General features: G+C 42.0%; 1 protein-coding gene across 49 annotated transcripts in view; it reads left to right on the plus strand.

Annotated features, from left to right (window-relative positions):
- The window catches only part of ANK3 (ankyrin 3), a 756,238-nt gene that overhangs the window by 391,852 nt on the left and 343,682 nt on the right, over positions 1–20,704 (plus strand). For 10 of the 49 annotated variants that reach the window (XM_077258794.1, XM_077258797.1, XM_077258806.1 and 7 more), the window contains exon 1: positions 7,107–7,307. The exons of 7 other annotated variants lie outside the window; for them this stretch is intronic. In XM_077258794.1, the coding sequence (XP_077114909.1) occupies positions 7,194–7,307 (114 nt within the window). In that variant the 5' untranslated portion in view covers positions 7,107–7,193. Of the gene's footprint in view, positions 1–6,887; positions 7,308–20,704 lie in introns of those variants that run through there. 32 more of the 49 variants (XM_077258796.1, XM_077258813.1, XM_077258802.1 and 29 more) reach the window with 17 other exon arrangements.

The following is a 20,704-nucleotide window of genomic DNA, read 5'->3' on the forward strand; positions in this document are numbered from 1 at the left end:
CTCGAGTATAAGCCGAGAGGGGCACTTTCAGCCCAAAAATTTGGGCTGAAAATCTCGGCTTATACTCGAGTATATACGGTATATATATGTTTTTTAAAAAAAAGTCTGAATTTTTTTCACCACTTAAATAAAATACAAAAAACTATGCATGATTGGTCTCACCTGGTCAGGAAGGTGTTAACTAGCTAGCCAGCAGTGTATGGAGCGAACTCCGCTCGCTGCTGTTAGAGGCAAGTGCCTGCTTTATGACATGGCTGCAGTTGTCTGAAAAACAGGAGATCAGCAGTTCCTGACCCAGTGGAGATGGCCACTGATGGCCAGCCCTGAAGGTTGGAGCCGGGGATATACCTCATTTTATCGATTTGCACACATTTTTTTATGAAAAGTTTGACATTCCCGTTAAGAAAACGAACATGTTGTGACATTGAAAATGTGTATCATTCAGGTAAGCCGCTGTAACCATCACGAGAAAGCTACCATATTAGTTTGAGTCTGGTAAACACAGGGGACTATGTGAACCATGAAATTAGGCATTTGAAATAAAGGGCCCCATGTACTGTTCTTTCACAGGGGCCCTTGTGTTTTTCTGCCCCTTGAAGGATGAAACTTCAAGTGAGCTGGCATAATTTATGGATTTGTGAGATTTTTCAGGATAGGTGGATCTTTTGCCAACAGTCAGTGTTAGTAGACCTCTCTACTTCTGGTTAATTTTACAAAACCGTCAGACCTCCAGTATCAAGTAAGATCTAGAGATGCCCTTTACATTAGGGGTTTTAAACAAGCGGCCCGTGGACCAAAGCAATTTCTTATGGCGCACAGCCAGGGACAAACTATAATTGGGAAAATCTGGGCTAGCATTCAGAGTCTGGGGCTCTGGAGTTGGAGTGGGTGGTGTTGCCCTCATTACAGTCTTTTTCGCAATCCTTGGCAGCATGCATGATGGTGTAGGTAGTATTCTTCCAGTCCCGCTAGTGACAATAGCAAGTTGCAGAGTAGCTTCAGGAAGCCATTATCAGCTTCCTGCCCGGTGCTTTCTCTGATACCGCTGGTGCATCGACTACATAATCTAGCAGTTACCTGGCCAGACGTGGGTGGAAGCGACACTGTGAGGGGCCCTCACTCCACTTTGCATATGTTGAACTATGTGTCACACTCTGTAAGGTCATATCTTGTTTTTTACAAGAACCCTGTAAATTGTAAAGTACTGCGGAGCATGATGGCACTATAGAAATAAAAATTATCATCTAGGGAAGTAAGTGATTGGGGGAGAGCATGATGCAAATGGAGTGAGGGTGCTTGATTGGCCATGGACTTGAGATGAATTTGGCAGGGGGTGGTAAAGAGGTCATGTAATTATAATGAACTGGAGGAGTGGAAGAAAGGTCATGGAGTTGTAATGAATTTGGAATTTGGGGACTGAGGGCATGGATTAGAGGACATGGAATGAATGGGGGTTGGGGCGGAAGACAGGACATGGAATTGCAATGAATTGGGGGGAAGAAAGGACATGGCATTCCAATGTCTTGGGAGGATGGGAGAGAGGACATTGAATTTAACTGAATTGGGGGGTGGGAGGGAGGACATGGAATTATAATTACTGAATTGGGGAGGGGGATTGGGAGAGAGGATATGTAAATGAAATGAAGTGGGAGGTTCGCAAGAGGACATGAAATTGCAATGAATTGGGGGGTAGGGCACAGGACAGGGACTTTTAATGAATTGGAGGGAGGCACAGTGGCTAATTTCAATTTGTATTTGCTAGAGGAAAAGTGTCTCATTATAGTTAATGGTAGGCACAGTGCTATCTTATCTATCTGTATTCTGACTGGTGGGTTGTGTAGTGGCTGATTATATACTACTGTTGTGGAGCATATTTGTACTCGGTTGCAGTGTGGGGGACTTTGTCGACATGTAGCTCCATGCTAAATTTAGCAATGTGGCCACATCACAGCAACAGTGATGATAGAGCTTCGCATGTCCCCACATACATCCACAGTGGTGACAGACCTTCACATATCTCCACATCACATCCACAGTGGTCATACAGCTTCACATGTCCCCACATCACATCCACAGTGGTGACAGAGTGTCACATGTCCCATCATCACATCCACAGTGGTTATATAGCTTCACATGTCCCCTCATCACATCCACAGTGGTGATAGAGCATCACATGTCCCATCATCACATCCACAGTGGTGGTAGAGCTTCACATGTCTCCACATCACATCCACAGTGGTGGTAGAGCTTCACATGTCCCCACATCACATCCACAGTGGTGGTAGAGCTTCACATGTCCCCACATCACATCGACAGTGGTGGTAGAGCTTCACATGTCCCCACATCACATCCACAGTGGTGGTAGAGCTTCACATGTCCCCACATCACATCGACAGTGGTGGTAGAGCTTCACATGTCTCCACATCACATCCACAGTGGTGGTAGAGCTTCACATGTCCCAATATCACATCCACAGTGGTGGTAGAGCTTCACATGTCCCCACATCACATCGACAGTGGTGGTAGAGCTTCACATGTCTCCACATCACATCCACAGTGGTGACAGAGCGTCGCATGTCCCCACATCAGATCCACAGTGGTGGTAGAGCTTCACATGTCCCAATATCACATCCACAGTGGTGGTAGAGCTTCACATGTCCCCACATCACATCGACAGTGGTGGTAGAGCTTCACATGTCCCCACATCACATCCACAGTGGTGGTAGAGCTTCACATGTCCCCACATCACATCGACAGTGGTGGTAGAGCTTCACATGTCTCCACATCACATCCACAGTGGTGGTAGAGCTTCACATGTCCCAATATCACATCCACAGTGGTGGTAGAGCTTCACATGTCCCCACATCACATCGACAGTGGTGGTAGAGCTTCACATGTCTCCACATCACATCCACAGTGGTGACAGAGCGTCGCATGTCCCCACATCAGATCCACAGTGGTGGTAGAGCTTCACATGTCCCAATATCACATCCACAGTGGTGGTAGAGCTTCACATGTCCCCACATCACATCGACAGTGGTGGTAGAGCTTCACATGTCCCCACATCACATCCACAGTGGTGGTAGAGCTTCACATGTCCCCACATCACCCCTGACAAATGAGCACTGTGAAGTGAAAATAGTATAGTCATGTGTGTGCAAGAGTGTGACTATGTGTGTATATCTAAATATATACCTCATAACACACTACAGCTACTGCAGAACCTCCGTCTATAGTAATAGTGTGACGTTAAGACCAGTCTCTGCCAGACAGGAAAACTCTACAACCCCTGGCAAAATTATGGAATCACCAGCCTTGGAGGATGTTCATTCAGTTGTTTAATTTTGTAGAAAAAAAAGCAGATCACAGACATGGCACAAAACTAAAGTCATTTCAAATGGCAACTTTCTGGCTTTACTAATAAACACTAAAAGAAATCAAGAACAAAAAATGCGGTAGTCAGTAATGGTTACTTTTTTAGAACAAGCAGAGGGAAAAAAATATGGACTCACTTAATTATGTGGGAAAAAATTATGGAATCATGAAAAACAAACAAAAAAACACTCCAACACATCACTAGCATTTTGTTGCACCACCTCTGGCTTTTATAACAGCTTGCAGTCTTTGAGGCATGGACCTAATGAGTGTCAAACAGTACTATTCATCAATCTGGCACCAACTTTCTCTGATTGCTGTTGCCAGATTAGCTGTGCAGGTTGGAACCTTGTCATGGACCATTTTCTTCAACTTCCACCAAAGATGTTTAATTGGATGAGATCCGGACTATTTGCAGGCCATGACATTGACCTTATGTGTCTATTTTCAAGGAAGGTTTGCACAGTTTTTGCTCTATGGCAGGATGCATTATCATTTTGAAAAATGATTTCATCATCCCCAAACATCCTTTCAATTGATGGGATAAGAAAAGTGTCCAAAATATCAACATAAACTTGAGCATTTATTGAAGATGTAATGACAGCCATCTCCCCAGTGCCTTTACCTGACATGCAGCCCCATATCATCAATGACTGTGGAAATTTGCAACTTCTCTTCAGGCAGTCATCTTTATAAATCTCATTGGAATGGCACCAAACAAAAGTTCCAGCATCATCACCTTGCCCAATGCAGATTCGCGATTCATCACTGAATATGACTTTCATCCAGTCATCCACAGTCCATGATTGCTTTTCCTTAGCCCATTGTAACCTTGTTTTTTTCTGTTTAGGTGTTAATGATGGCTTTCGTTTAGCTTTTCTGTATGTAAATCCTATTTCCTTTAGGCGGTTTCTTACAGTTCGGTCACAGACGTTGACTCCAGTTTCCACCCATTCGTTCCTGATTTGTTTTGTTGTGCACTTCCTGTTTTGGAGACATATTGCTTTAAGTTTCCAGTCTTGACGCTTTGATGTCTTCCTTGGTCTACAAGTATGTTTGCTTTTAACAACCTTCCCATGTTGTTTGTATTTGGTCCAGATTTTAGACACAGCTGACTGTGAACAACCAACATCTTTTGCAACATTGCTCGATGATTTACCCTCCTTTAAGAGTTTGATAATCCTCTCCTTTGTTTCAATTGACATCTCTCATGTTGGAGCCATGATTCATGTCAGTCCACTTGGTGCAACAGCTCTATAAGGTGTGATCACTCCTTTTTAGATGCAGAATAACGAGCAGATCTAATTTGATGCGGTGTTAGTTTTGAGAATTGAAATTTAGAGGGTGATTCCATAATTTTTTCCTACATACTTGAGTGAGTCCATAATTTTTTTCCCTCTAGTTGTTCTAAAAAAGTAACCATTACTGGCTACCAAATTTTTTGTTCTTGATTTATTTTAGTGTTTATTAAAGCCAGAAAGTTGCCATTTGAATTGACTTTAGTTTTGTGCCATGTCTGTGATCTGCTGTTTTTTTTCTACAAAATTAAACAACTGAATGAACATCCTCCAAGGCCGGTGATTACAAAATTTCTGCCAGGGGTTGTAGTCGGGGAATGAGCAGCTCTTCCAGAATCAGGAGACAGCTGCTCACATGACTAGGTGTGCTATCTAGGACATGCAGAATGCTGACCGGGAGTTTATTACAAACTGTCAGCATTCTGCATACTAAGTACACACACAAATTGTACAGAAAGACAGAAAAACACCATTGTGTATTTTACACGTGAATTTTTTTTTTTCTGGCTCTCCATAAAAGCTTATAGGGAAAATAAAACTCACCAAAACCCTTACAGTTCAGCAACGTCTTGAAATGCACAGTGGACATGACCTTGCTGGAAATTGCAGACAATTTCCGAAACTGTTAAGTGCAGCAGATTTTTTTTGCACAATAAAAAATACAGCCTTTTATACTATGTGGAAACTTTACCCAGAAAGGTTGGATACCTGTAGTTGAGATCCGCTGTGGGATCATTAGAGATTTGCACATATGCACAGTGTATCTGGACCTAAGGTGTCTGTCCTTTTATGGAGGGCATCATGGTGGCTCACTGGTTAACACTGTTGCATCACTGAGCTGTAATCTGACCGGGAGCCACATCTGCATGGTGTTTGCATGGGATTCCAGTTCCTCCGGTTTCCTCCAACATTCCACAAACCTACATTCAAGAGTTCAGTGAAAGTGGCCCCTCAGTAAAGGCGTTCTTCTATTTTCTGAAACAAAATTAAAATATGGAGTAACCCTTTAAATCTTCACTGATGTAACCATTTTTTTTTCATGATCTGTATTTATTTATTGAGTGCCTTCTATTATTCATCATCGTTACATTTGTTTACTGTTATGATAGTTTTCGTTCTTTTCCACGTAACATGACCTAGTTGACGGAGAGCAGTTGGTAAAATGAATTTTTTTTTTTCATCTGGATTAACCGTATTTGGATAAACCAGTTACTGCTCCATGCATATTAGAAGGGTTTATTGGGTCTAGCCTTACGTGCACACTGGCATCTGGATCAAGCATGCAGAGATTAACCGGGCTCAGCATCCTGACAATATACCCATCCATGATGAAAGTGGAATAGTCTAAGCCTCGTGTGTATCACGTGATGGTCGAACAAAATGTTTTTTTAGGTCACATTTTGTAAACAACATCATGTCCAGAGAATAAGAAAATCATCCCAAATTATTTTCTCTCCCCTTTTTTTTTTTATTAATTGAGGGGGGATGCAAATAAACATCATTTTGTGCATGTCACCTATTAGCGTTTGCTCGAGCGATTTTTAATTTTCTCCTGTGTACATTCCGTTAATAGCTCCAGCTCCAGGGCCGACGTTCTGCTATTTTTATACATGTGATGAATATTCACAAGCTGCAGATGCTATGGACTCAGGTGGTGATAGATGCTAAGGTGATTGAAGGAGGCCTTGATGCAACTCGTTAGTCCTTATTCATTAGTGATATTAAAAAATAATAATAATACATTTGGAATAATTCGTATTTTTGCCTTTGTATCCATATTTTTTTCCTCTTTGCAGGAGTGGGTTACAGTGGGTGTTTATGTGTACATTCTTCTGAGACAAGAAAAGGCTTTCTTCTACCTCCCTCTATGAATTTGTTGTCATTGGTGGTGGGGGGGAGCATCCAACACACAAAGTGTTGATAAGACCGTGCCGTCACGTTGAGCTCTGCATATTGCCGCTCAGGGGCTCTATATTTTTATTTTTTGCTCTATTTTTTGCCTACATCATCAGCAGCTATATGACAGTGGGAGGATGCTCTGCGTCTTGGGTTCACAGATCCACACAAGGACACATTTTGGTCTTCAGCTAATGACTACGTGAATGTTTTAGCTTCCAGCTCCTGGATTGGGAAACAGATTGTGATGTTGGATCTTTGCATGTGCGGCTCCACATGACTGTCCCTCTGCATAGAGCATCATTAGGAGCAATCCCCCCTTACTGGGATCACTTAGACACTTCCAGCTGGTAGCAGGGGGATACAGCAGTCATCCAGCACACTCAGCCTCAGCTGTCTTTCTCATTGTACTTATGCATAACAATGACTGGGAATGCTCCAGGTAAAGGCAGGGATGTGAGCTCGGGATATTTCCACGGCTCCTCATCCTGAGCCTGCGTACTGGCCTCTCGCCTCTGTCTCTCCATTTGTTGGGAGTCTTCCCTGTCAAGCTGGATAGAAGGTGCATTAGGGTACAGCATCTTTTTTCAAGGGACCTTTGCTACATGGGATATTCTTTCTCATAATGGCTCATGCAGCATCCCAGTTAAAGAAGAACAGGGATCTGGAAATTAATGCAGAGGAGGAAGCTAAGGAGAAAAGGAGGCACAGGAAACGCTCCAAGGATCGCAAGAAAAAGGTATCATTCCTACATATGACAGATCTGTGGCTTTATGATGATTTCACATGTGTAGAGTCAGCCCTAGCCTGGCATGGAAGCAAGAAACCTGTGTCACACTGTCCTAGACAACTGCAGAGATGGTGCAGGAGGTGTGAGGTGTGTGCTGGACACGCATGGCCGTCTTCTTTATGGGGTTTTCGAGCATCTGATTTCCACTTCTGTGGTTTAGAGCTTCAGGAGGACCCATATTTGCCATTCAACACCTTTCCAGAATATGTTATGCATTGCCTGACATAATGAAATTAGATGTACTTTTCTGTAGTGTGTGCGTGTGTAATATACTGTATATATAATGTGTGTGTATATATAAATATATGTATATGTGTGCTTGTATGTGTATATATATCTATATAGAGAGAGATATACATATAATATGCACACACACAGACATACACACACACACATATATAGTATATATCATGTATTGAATTTGTATATATGAGGTCAGCAATTAGGATACATACAGCATAATTCATTCTTCACTTGATTGAACTATTGTTCCTATTGAATGAGATATTCACAAATATATGTTTATGTGCAAAGTGTGTCATATATATATATATATATATATATATATATATATATATATATATACGTATATATATATATATATATATATATATATATATATATATATACATAATTCACCGTCTAGATTTCCTAAGTGAGCTGCTGCGCTATGCTACCACTGCTGTGACCTCATTCTAGATTGCCCACTATGTCAGTACCATCGCACTTGTACGCGGGTGACGTAAATTTTTCTGACAATGTTGCTAAATTATTAATTTAAAACAGCACCCGAAAGATAAAAACATTGTCTCCTGCATTTCTGTTGGTGCCAGAGTCTCTGCCCGGGACAAAGGGCAATTAAAATGCATGTTCCTGTAGAGGACGGTGTAGGCAGCGGGGAGACTCCGTCCTCCAATTCCGTAGATTAGGCCCAGTATAATATTTAGTGCAATTAATATTGACCAGGAGGCCACAGTCTGAGACCAGCTCTTTATAGATATAGTTTTTTCCCCTTTCCTTTCATTTTATGAGCCTTTGTGGTCTTCCCTGAAGGACAGATAATCCCACTTTATAAGGGGCATTGATGCATGAGCTCCCTCAATGACATGTAGATCTGCTGCAGTAAATGTGTATCCCCCCAGTTGTAGCACATAGGGTATCACACCGCTTGGCTTCCTTTTTGTATACACTGTTACACCGCACATTTCTCAGAGGAAACCATTAACTATTGTTGTATGTGACGTGTTAGACAGGCTCCAGGTAATGTCATCGGAGAGGATGTTTCTTGGTTTGACTGTTGAATGTATTCCCTCCTATTCCTATGCATTAAATATCTCAAAACTGCGCTGAGCGCTGTGACGGAAGTATGTGACATTGTCACCCTTGGCTGATCATTGTGGGCGATCGGCCATTGTGTTCTCAGTGCCCTTAGCGGTTTTTGTGTATGATCCGGATGTGTATTGACCGGGCAGAAAATGGCATGGAAAAAGGACAAGACATAGAGGAATGATCACAAGGAGAACATTACTTTGGGCAGAGATTCGAGGATGACCACTATGTGTGTGCATCGATATTGGGGTCTGCCTGAATGTCACACACCTTTCCAATGTATACACGTGTCTAGACCCACCATTCGTGAGTAAGCAGAAGATTCAGCAATTGTCATTTGGACAGCTCCTAGTAATGAAACTGATCCCTGGCCAGATCCCAGAAACTTATCAACCACTGAGGACTCTCAATTCTAAATATTTGGCCAGATCCCTTCATTTATTACTATTTTGGCTTCAGTGTATAATACTTAGTTCTCGATCATTTTATCTAACACTTAATATATTTTTGCCAAGTGCTCACTTATTGCGCCTGGTTCTGCAGGAAATGGTTCACGCTGTGCCCCCCTAATGTTCGCCTTTAAAGTCATCATTATCAATTTGTAAAACCATACAGCGGAATGACAATAGCGGTAACATGCGTCGGGGTCACAGCTGAGAGTTAAAGCGTCCGCTTCCATTCTTCAAGCATTTTCTATTACCATAAGACCACCTCCTCAGTATAGAGGGGGAGAGAAGACTGAAAGGGTTTACATTGTGGTGTGTAACGCCTTTGTCTCTCCAGCAGAGCTTTGATCATGTGTCTGGTATGAGTGATTGTATATGAGGCCTACAGACAATGCACAATAAAACTTCATGCTGCCACTATGTCATAAACGCCCATCAACTCGCTGAATGATCTACATTTTCTCAATGTTGTCACCTCAAAATATGGTGTTAATGACTTGATGGTTACTAACTGCACAATAATGCAGCCTAGAGACCTGTGTTATAGGCATAGGCATTAGAATACCCAGCGCTTATATTGATATCCATATAGTGCCAACATGGCATTATGTGTAGTGCACTGGTGTTTTAGTGTCTCCGAAGACCTTCAATGGAGTGTTAGAACGAGATCAATCAAATGTTTCCAGTACAGAAAGTACAATGTTTAACTCCATTAAAGCCACATTAATATTTGTGCAAAGCGATGGGTGTGGTTTTCCGTAATGGACGAGTCAGCATTTCTGTTTTCATCAAATCAAAGCTAAAACGGAGTCTGCCTCTACTTATTACTGCTCCGCAGACACTCTCCAACTTTACGCAGCCAGACTATTTACTGGCAGGGGTGGCGTAATATAGATTTACACCGCTTACATAGAATATGTATGCTTGATCACTAGTGCATGGGTCAAGGACAAGACATTGGTTACAGGTCACTACAATGTAGAACTCATGTAATATCCGGTGTATAGTTGTTACACAGTACTGTATTGTTATGCTGCAGGTACCCCCATGTGGATTATCTGCGGGCCGTATGTATGCCGTACACCTGTTTAGTTACCGCTGATGATGTCTCTGCCCATTCTTATAACCCCGATCACATGTCGGCGATCATTCTGATGTACTCATGGGATTAGTCACCAAAAAGACGTCATGTAAGGATTAGGGCGGACTGGTTGAAGTTCGGGTTCTGGTACCTGACTTAAACTTCTTGTAAAGTTTGGTTCAGGTACCAGATCAGTACCCAAACTTCCACCAGAACCCAAACCCCATTGATTCCGAACTGCTAAGAAAAATCTCTCTCTTTGTCGCGGACTTCAGCAGAAAGTCTGTGTTCGACGTTCAGACCCAATCAGTGACTGTCTGGTATGAACGCCGAGCTCTTCTGTTTGGGTTTGCCCATCTCTAGTAAGGATCGTCTGTGAATATCATCGTATCTGCTCCGTGACATCCTCCGCTCTGGGTCTCTCTAGCTGCTGTGGTGTCGCCTAAATCCTGTGCAGAGTATATGGGTTTTAGGAGTTGCTCCTTCAGAAATAATTGCGATAATATATATTTCTCTTCTTAACTGTACAGTATATAACATTTCCATAGTTTGCTATAGAGTGCCACTAGGTTATTATGGGGGGTGGGAGAGATCACCATAATTTAGGTGACCCTCACAACTCACCATAGGAGTCTGGTTTCTGTTCATTCAATGCAGTCATTCCATCAATGGAAATGTCCAGTATATATATATATATATATATATATATATATATATATATATATATATATATATATATATATATATATATATATATATATATATATATATATATATATATATGCAGTATGTATATATTTTTATATATTTTTTTGTTTAGGGGGGGGGGGGTATGCAGTCTTTGTGCTTTCTGTGAACTGCTCAATGTAAGTAATGAGCAAGCCATAGCTCATCTGTGGTTCATTGGGGAAATCAAGGATTTTTTGCAGTATCAATGACCCCAGGAACAACAATGGTTTGGGCAATGCACAACAACAATGGTGAGCATCTGGACTTGCCAATAAAGAAACCTGTCAATGCAATTAGTAGGAGTCTGACCATAATCCTGTCCGGCCCTGAAAACTGATTCCTTCATATATCGCCGCTATATTAGATGCGCTTATGATACAGATATGCCGCCTAATAAGCTTTGCTGAGAGTTAGCATGTTATACATTAAGCCTGTAGGATAAGGGGGCTGGCAATCACTTACAATGGATCCTGACTTGACCCAGCGCCATCCATTGTATACATGATCCAGCTGATGCCTCCTCTACTGCATAGAAATCTTAGGTCAAATGGAATTAACCCCTAGCTGACAGGCTAGTAGAGGGAATATTTATGTGTGACGGATACAATGCTTCAACGTGATGTCGGCAATGTGGGCCCAGAAACCAGGGCCAGATGCCTCTAACAAAGGCTTTTGTTCCTATGGTTTATGGACGTATGTAGCACCAGTAAAACATATGGTATATCATCACCTCATTAGTTCTCAGTGGGTTTAATAAAATATATCAGACTATCAGCCAAAGTATTTTATGTTGTTCTGTAATATGCCGGACATTAGCTGATACTGTCTTGTGTTTCTCTATTCTGCTCATATCTGGGATAAGGGACGAATAAGTTTAAATCATTTTTATCACTTTATCACTTAACTTACTATGTTAGTAACATCCTTTTAACACAAATCCAAAGGATAGAGAAGAACTTATTGATCCCTGGAGGTCTGAGCCCCATCCTCGTTGTAGTCCCAACAGTCGGACCCCAATGATCAGTAAGTTATGCCTATGCTGTAAATAGAGAAATGCTTAATATATTGGGAAATACCCTTTAACAAAATAAATTTTACTTTATCTACATTCTTTACAGAACATATATGAGCAAAAATTGTATGTAATGTTAAAAGGGCTTGTCCATCATCAGGGATGTTATATTTCCTTAAATGTATGGATCATTGTCGAAAAATAATTTTTGCAGTTGGATTTCTTTAAAATATTTGTACCATTTGTCTTCTACAGCCTCTGTCTATTGAGGGTTGTAGAATGAGTTAACTGAGAATCCATCAGTGAGCTCAGTAGACTATACATGCATTTAAGGAAAAAAAAAATGTCCCCAAAGGTGGATTGCTCCTTTAACATCCACAGATAACATTGCAGGGGTAGTATTCACTCGACAGCGCCACATTTTACACCTCTGTCAAAGTTAAAAAATTAACAGAGCCTGTAAAAAAAAAAGGGAGAAACAAACACCAAGTCCTTTAGTCCCAGGGGGTTGAGTGCTGTAGTAATAATCAACATTAATTATGGTCCTTATTGAATTTTTTGCTATGAGGTCATGTCCTCTCTATGTACGCCCTAAATGCAGACTATGTCACCGCTTTGTAAATTATTATACACCAGGGGCACAATCCTCTTTTTTTTTCCATGCAAAAAACACAGACAGACACAATTTTTTCGAATGAAGTGCAAAACCATAATGAATCGTAATGATAATAGTGATATATGTCTACAGATGCTGATATGTGCTCCCGGCTGCATCCACTGGGTCTTGTGATACCACGTTGATCATTTGCCCAAATCCCTATATAGCCCAAATAAAATCACATACGCATGTATTTATCACAGTAGCTGAAAAAAAGTTTTTATGGCGTTTCGTTGAACTTCCAGATGGCTGGCAACCCTGTCCTCCAGACAACTATTTAATTATTTGTGGTGTGATGGAAGCATCCTGAATTTGCTGAGAATCCGAAACTCTCCTCTGCTAATTATGCATCAAATTTGTTGGTGTCTTTGTAGCTGAGTTGTGGCAGGAAAGCCTGTCCCTGAAAGGTATAATGACAAGCCTGTTCCTGGCTATCCACATTGGATAGTTATTGGCCAAAGGTTTGTGCGGCTAACGGCTACCTCTCCCAACCCGCACATACATGCACGCTCTGCTCAGCTGATCATGCATGTGTTCTAAGCTTTTGCCAGACACATTTGGAGAGTGTTTATCCCTTTGAGGACAATCAGGGTAGAGAGCCCATTTATACATTAAAGGGCTTGTCTAGTCACAATATATATTGATGGCCGATCCATGGGATAGAATAGGTCCGTGGGATAGAGATCATCAGTATGACGTCGGTGGGAAGCCGCCACCAGACACCTCCAAATATCAGCTGAAAACAGCTCTGTTTCATGTACTTATATCCAGCCACTCCCAGAGAAAATATCAGCCGATTGTGGGGATGCCAGGTGTCGGACCCCCGCCAATTCTCTGGAAAGGTCATCGATATGGTGTGACCAGATATCCCCTATAAATGGTGATTACAGCTGCGACATGTCTGATGTGTATGACCAGCATTCTGTGTACATATGGGACTTGTCCGCATTCATTTCTAACCACACTTTTCTATAGAGGACACTGTAGCCATCCGTCGCTTCAGAACCTGAGATACTGCCCTGATTTGTATCCTCTAATGAGGGCGCCATTATTGGGCACGCTGGAGACTACAGCGTGCTCTTATCTCCTCCACAATCTGATTGGAAGCACCCATTGTGGCCTCACATTGGTAGAACCATAGAAAAGATTTATCCTTCTAACTTTCGAAAAATAGATCCATGAAAAAAACACAAACAGAAGCTTCTCTTTAAATGGTTTTCTCTGGTTGCAGTGAACATTTTTGGTCAGTTTTACCACATTATACATTCTTGTGATATAATGAATTCCGTAAAAATAGAATTATAATTGTAATAGTTAATAGACAATATGCAGTAGTTAATCTAGAGGAAAAGAAGCCCACCAAGACTCCCACTTACTGACGTGGTGAATTGTATGGGAAGGCAGTCTGAACCCTTGGTGGGTGGAGGTATGCTTGTGATGTTGGGGTACAATTGTTTGGCAGAGGACTGTAACACAAGGGGTTACGGAGATTAAGACCCCCGGCAGACTTGGATGCCTTACAATGTAATTTCTTTGAAGTCAACTTCAAAGTGTAAATATGTGCAGACGCCGACACTGATATGACAGACGAGTTTTCCCTTTGAAATGATGGACAGAAGAGCACGGCATAGCCTTTAAATTGCATTACATATATCTTGTTGCAATTATATTTTATGTAACTGAATATTTGACTCCGTGTACATGAAAAATGTTTGCTATGCGTTTCCAATAATCCATTGTTTCCTTCCTTTACCAGCCTTTGTTAATCCTTTTCTCTTTATCCATACCTGTTAAATTGGTGACAGATATAAAACAAACTAAAAAAACAAGAAACAAACAATTGTGGTGAATGAGCTGACATGAATGAGTTCTCATTTCCGGTGCTGGCAGAGACCAGGGCAGCGTGTGTTGGTGGCTGTCTGGCCATTTCAGTAGCTCAGCCAGCCCCCTTCTTTCTCTGTATATTGGCGGTGACCAGTGTGCATTTGTGATTATTCGTTTTTATCCAGACCATTTATTGACTTGATTTATGATTGCCGCCTGCCCTGACCGGATTCTGTGTACCCGTTCTGATTGAATTCTGTTCGCCCTGATTTTGGTGTTTAATGATTAGCCATCCGTCTTTTGTAAATGGCATCAAATTTCTGTCTGCTAGGAACCAGATATTGCTATTTCTGACTACACTAGGGGTGCTACATGGGGGTTTCCTGTACAGTCCCTCCATACGCTTATGAGGGGCATTTTAAAGAGAAAGTGAAAAAGTCCTTAAAGGGTATTCCCATCTCCAGGATCCTATTCCAGTGTGTAGTAGGTGTAATAATAATAATTTTAGCAAATACCTCTAATTAGAAATGTAGTATAGTTCTTCTGATTTGCTATGTCACTTACCCCATGGGCATTACAGTAGCTTAGATATCTATGGTTACGACCACTAACATAGTGACAGTTAGTTGTTAGCGTTTGTAACCATGGATACTTAAGCTCCTGCAATGCCCTGCACATGGGGTAAGTGACAGATAATCAGAAGAACTATATTACATTTCTAATTGGAGGTATTTGCTAATATTATTGCTACACTTATTACATATTATGATGGAATTTTGGAAATGGGAATACTTCTTATATGTCTTTTTTTTTCAAAGGAAAAAAATAACCTTAATGAATGCCTTCATTCAACATCATTGGCCAAGGTAAACCTCAACAGCAATCAAAAGATATGCAGAAAATTGCTTGCTTGTCATTTCTTCCATGCGGGCACAAATGACCGTTCATACTAACATGCAAAATATTATTACATGATGGTGGAAAAAAAAAAAGGGCTGATTGACTTTGTAGATCATTGATTAGCTCTTGTTATGAGCAGTTTATAAAAGGACCCTTAGGGACCCCTAAACAATATATAGCTGTCAGCTGAAGGTTGGTTCGGTTTACAACTATCTCTCCTGATTCCTCCATACACAGGAATACTCGCTCTGCCAAGCACTCCTGTATTGTCTACAAAAGAGCCGCCTGGCAGTTATCTTGCCAAAAACAAACGGATTCTAAAATTGGACATACTGGATCCTTTATCTTCCCGGACATCATCTGTCATGGGCGAGTCAGGAGCCCCCCATACTCATCAGACTGGCATGTTCTGCCGACATTTTGTGGTCCGAGGTCACAGTAAGACCTGCTAGGACATTTCTGGTATATCAAATATAAATACCACACCTACGTGATAGATAAAAGCCCATGAAAGTATAACCTTTGCCTAGAAGAAGAATAGAGATCCCCTTCTTCCACAGCTTTCACTCCAGAAAGAAGGAAGGACATTGTGGTATGTGACTCTTCCGATTGTCAACTATCATTAACTACATTAGAGTTCTTCATAGGTGGTCACCCGCCATTCTCTCTTATACACCTTCCTAGAGCGCCCAACAAGGGTCAATAGACAATGTTCTCCTAATATTTATGGGGGACACTGAGAGGACTTCGTGCTACTTTCCCTGGATACGGACATATAAGCAGTGACCAGATTATTGGGGGCGACAGAGAAAGGCGTGACGGGCTGCATGTGCCCCCTGGCTGCAGGTTGTGCATTCCTTGTCTAATGTTTATCAGGGTCCTAAGACTCTGTACCATGAATTCTCCTTCAGCCAAATAAAATTGCTCCACAGTGGGTTGGATTTGATACAAAGCCATCCACAACCTGTCTCCTCCATACATCGGTGACCTCGTCTCCCGGTACTTTCCTTCACGCAACCTCCGATCCTCACAAGATCTCCTTCTCTACTCCCCTCTTATCTCCTCTTCCCACAATCGCACACAAGATTTCTCCCACGCATCACCCCTACTCTGGAACCCTCTACCACAACACATCAGACTCTCGCCTACCATGGAAACCTTCAAAAAGAATCTGAAGACCCACCTCTTCCGACAAGCCTATAACCTGCAGTAACCACCGATCGACCAAACCTCTGCATGACCTGCTCTACCCTCGCCTACTGTATCCTCACCCATCCCTTGTAGATTGTGAGCCCTCGCGGGCAAGATTATTGTACCTATTTTTTATTATGTATACCCCTCCTCACACGGAATAAATGGTGCTAGAATAGTAATAAATAATAAAAATAATAATAATACATGGAATTTAAACACTTGTTCCCCCAGAGCTGATTATTGATGGTCCCAGGATCCAGATAACGTCTAAGAAGCACTCATCCACAGATAACATTATTCCTTACTATTCAACTGTATCATTTCAATGTGAGACTAAGTGTAAGAAACTTGTTCATGAAGTCGATGACCAGATTTGCAGCCTATATGGACCCTGATGCTCGGTGATACAATGCTGGTCTATGCTGTGTGTGAAAACGCTTCATCAGAGTACTGCTCTAGTGTGTGGGTGTCTTATACTAATAGCCACTAAGTAGAGTAGATTCAGCACATAACTCTGCGATGTAGCTGCTTATTGAGGTCAGCATTACTTCCTCTACATCTATTTTTAATTGGACCAGCACAATGGCGAAGAATGCTGGCTACAGATTTCCAATTATCGAGCTCCGAGTATGTCAGGTACCCATACTGAAAAACAGCGCTTCAAAGATCCCCATAGTATTCATTCAAGGTGAAGATGGCCTTCATTCTTACTTTCTTCAATATTTCTTTATTACATAATAAATGTATGCAAACACATTATAATAATGAAATTATAAGACTGCCAACTAAAGGGGTCTAGGTTTTGGACAAAAATCTGCAGTCACTCTACATAGCTGCAGACTACACGCAGTGTGAACACTGTCATGATTCCCCAGCATTGCTATTGCAGTCAGATAGTCTCGTGACTGTATGTGATGTGAATACTTGTGGTCTTGTGTGGTGACTAGTCTTTATGGGAGTGAATTGAGAGAATTTAGACATGTTTAGTTAGTGCTTGACCACAGGCCTGGAAATCGCATGCATGCAGTAACATGACTACTCGCTCACATCGGCAGTGCTGGAAAATCCTGACAGTGTGTGCTCTGCACACTGCATATTGTCACAGTCCAACAGTCTGCAGGCATAAAGGTTGACGCCAGGTTTTTATCTCCATCCTGGACAACCTTAAAGTATACCAGAATCCACTGCCTATGAACTGACTCCTAGGTTTAATGCATGACATAGTGGGTTTGGCAGTGGGCTGGGAGCAATTTGGCCCTTGCATGTTAGCACTAGCTTGCACACAGTGAACACTGTCCGCTGGCAAAGCTCTGGCACTGCTGTCAATCAACAGTGAAGGAGGCGGGACATGAAAAGCCAGTAGGTGGAAATGTGTACTGAGCCTCTTAACCAAAAACCGCCCAAAAAAATCTCAAAAACAATTGAAAATCTCCTCATTAGGCCGGGGTCACACTTACCATATTGAAAATCTGTCCGAGTCTCCCTGCCGAGAGTTGCACAAGTGTCCTCCGTATGGTCATCTGTGTGTAATGCGATGATGCGACTTTCTCGCACCTACTGTATGTATCCGTATGACATCCGTATCACATGCGTATGGCTTTAAATTTCTCACTGCTTTTCCCCATTTAATTTTATGGCTCAACGGGGTTGAATTGTGGAAAATGGTTGCGTATTTCTCGCAAGTCACACTGATGGTCTGTGTGGTGTCCGAGTTTTTTTCTCGAATCAATAGACGTAAATAGTAAGAAACTAAAAAATGATAGTGTTGGCCCCCTTAACCCCTTCCCGACATCTGACGTACTATCCCGTCGAGGTGGGGTGGGCCCCCATGACCGCCGACGGGATAGTACGTCATACGCGATCGGCCGCGCTCACGGGGGGAGCGCGGCCGATCGCGGCCGGGTGTCGGCTGCATATCGCAGCTGACATCCGGCACTATGTGCCAGGAGCGGTCACGGACCGCCCCCGGCACATTAACCCCCGGCACACCGCGATCAAACATGATCGCGATGTGCCGGCGGTGCAGGGAAGCATCGCGCAGGGAGGGGGCTCCCTGCGGGCTTCCCTGAGACGATCGGTACAAGGTGATGTACTCACCTCGTACCGAACGTCTTCTCCCTGCAGGCCCCGGATCCAAAATGGCCGAGGGGCTGTATCCGGGTCCTGCAGGGAGCACTTCCGGGTCGGAGCAGGCTGCAGATGAAAGCTGCAGCCTGCACGGCTGTAAGTGAGATCGGAGATCTCACAGAGTGCTGTGCACACTGTGAGATCAGCGATCTGTAATGTCCCCCCCTGGGACAAAGTAAAAAAGTAAAAAAAAAAATTCCCACATGTGTAAAAAAAATAAAAAAAAATTCCTAAATAAATAATAATAAAAAAAAAAATATTATTCCCATAAATACATTTCTTTATCTAAAAAAACCAAACAAAAACAATAAAAGTACACATATTTAGTATCGCCGCGTCCGTACCGACCCAACCTATAAAACTGCCCCACTAGTTAACCCCTTCAGTAAACGCCGTAAGAAAAAAAAAAAAAAAACGAGGCAAAAAACAACGCTTTATTACCATACCGCCGAACAAAAAGTGGAATAACACGCGATCAAAAAGACGGATATAAATATCCATGGTACCGCTGAAAACGTCATCTTGTCCCGCAAAAAACGAGCCGCCATACAGCATCATCAGCAAAAAAATAAAAAAGTTATAGTCCTCAGAATAAAGCGATGCCAAAATAATTATTTTTTCTATAAAATAGTTTTTATCGTATAAAAGCGTCAAAACATAAAAAAATGATATAAATGAGGTATCGCTGTAATCGTACTGACCCGACTAATAAAACTGCTTTATCAATTTTACCAAGCGCAGAACGGTATAAACGCCTCTCCCAAAAGAAATTCATGAATAGCTGGTTTTTGGTTATTCTGCCTCACAAAAATCGGAATAAAAAGTGATAAAAAATGGTCACGTGTCCGAAAATGTTACCAATAAAAACGTCAACTCGTCCCGCAAAAAACAAGACCTCACATGACTCTGTGGACCAAAATGTGGAAAAATTCTAGGTCTCAAAATGTGGAGACGCAAAAACTTTTTTGCTATAAAAAGCGTCTTTTAGTCTGGTTTCACACTTGCGTTTTTATCTGCATGCGTTTTTTTAAAAAACCACGTGTGAAAAAATGCATGTAAACGCGGTAAAACGCATGCGTTTTTATAGAAAAACACAAGAAAACAAGAAAAAAACAAAAAACCCTAACCCTACCCCTAACCTGAAATACGTGGCACTGAAATACGTGGCACTGAAATATACGTTTATATACGTATATAAGTGCCACGATATTTCAGAGGCCACGTATTTAAGTGCCACGTATTTAAGTGCCACGTATTTAAGTGCCACGTATTTCAGTGCCACGTATTTCAGTGCCACGTATTTCAGTGCCACGTATTTCAGTGCCACGTATTTCAGTGCCACGTATTTACGTGCCACGTATTTACGTGCCACGTATTTACGTGCCACGTATTTTTCAGTGCCTGAAATACGTGGCACTGAAATACGTGGCACTGAAATATCGTGGCACTTAAATACGTGGCACTTAAATACGTGGCACTGAAATATCGTGGCACTGAAATACGTGGCACTTAAATACGTGGCACTGAAATACGTGGCACTGAAATACGTGGCACTTAAATACGTGGCACTTAAATACGTGGCACTTAAATACGTGGCACTTAAATACATGGCACTTAAATACGTGGCACTGAAATACGTGGCACTTAAATACGTGGCACTTAAATACGTGGCACTTAAATACGTGGCACTTAAATACGTGGCACTTAAATACGTGGCACTTAAATACGTGGCACTGAAATACGTGGCACTGAAATACGTGGCACTGAAATACGTGGCACTTAAATACGTGGCACTTATATACGTGGCACTTATGACTGTCAGAAAATGTTCAGTAAACGGTTAGGGGTGAGGTTAGGGGTAGGGTTTCAGGTAGAATTGGGGAGTTTCCACTGTTCAGGCACATCAGGGGCTCTCCAAACGCGACATGGCGTCCAATCTCAATTCCAGCCAATTCTGCGTTGAAAAAGTAAAACGGTGCTCCTTCCCTTCCGAGCTCTCCCGTGCGTCCAAAAAGGGGTTTACCCCAACATATGGGGTATCAGCGT

This window comes from Ranitomeya variabilis, chromosome 4 (genome assembly GCF_051348905.1).
Source record: "Ranitomeya variabilis isolate aRanVar5 chromosome 4, aRanVar5.hap1, whole genome shotgun sequence".
Lineage (NCBI taxonomy): Eukaryota > Metazoa > Chordata > Amphibia > Anura > Dendrobatidae > Ranitomeya > Ranitomeya variabilis.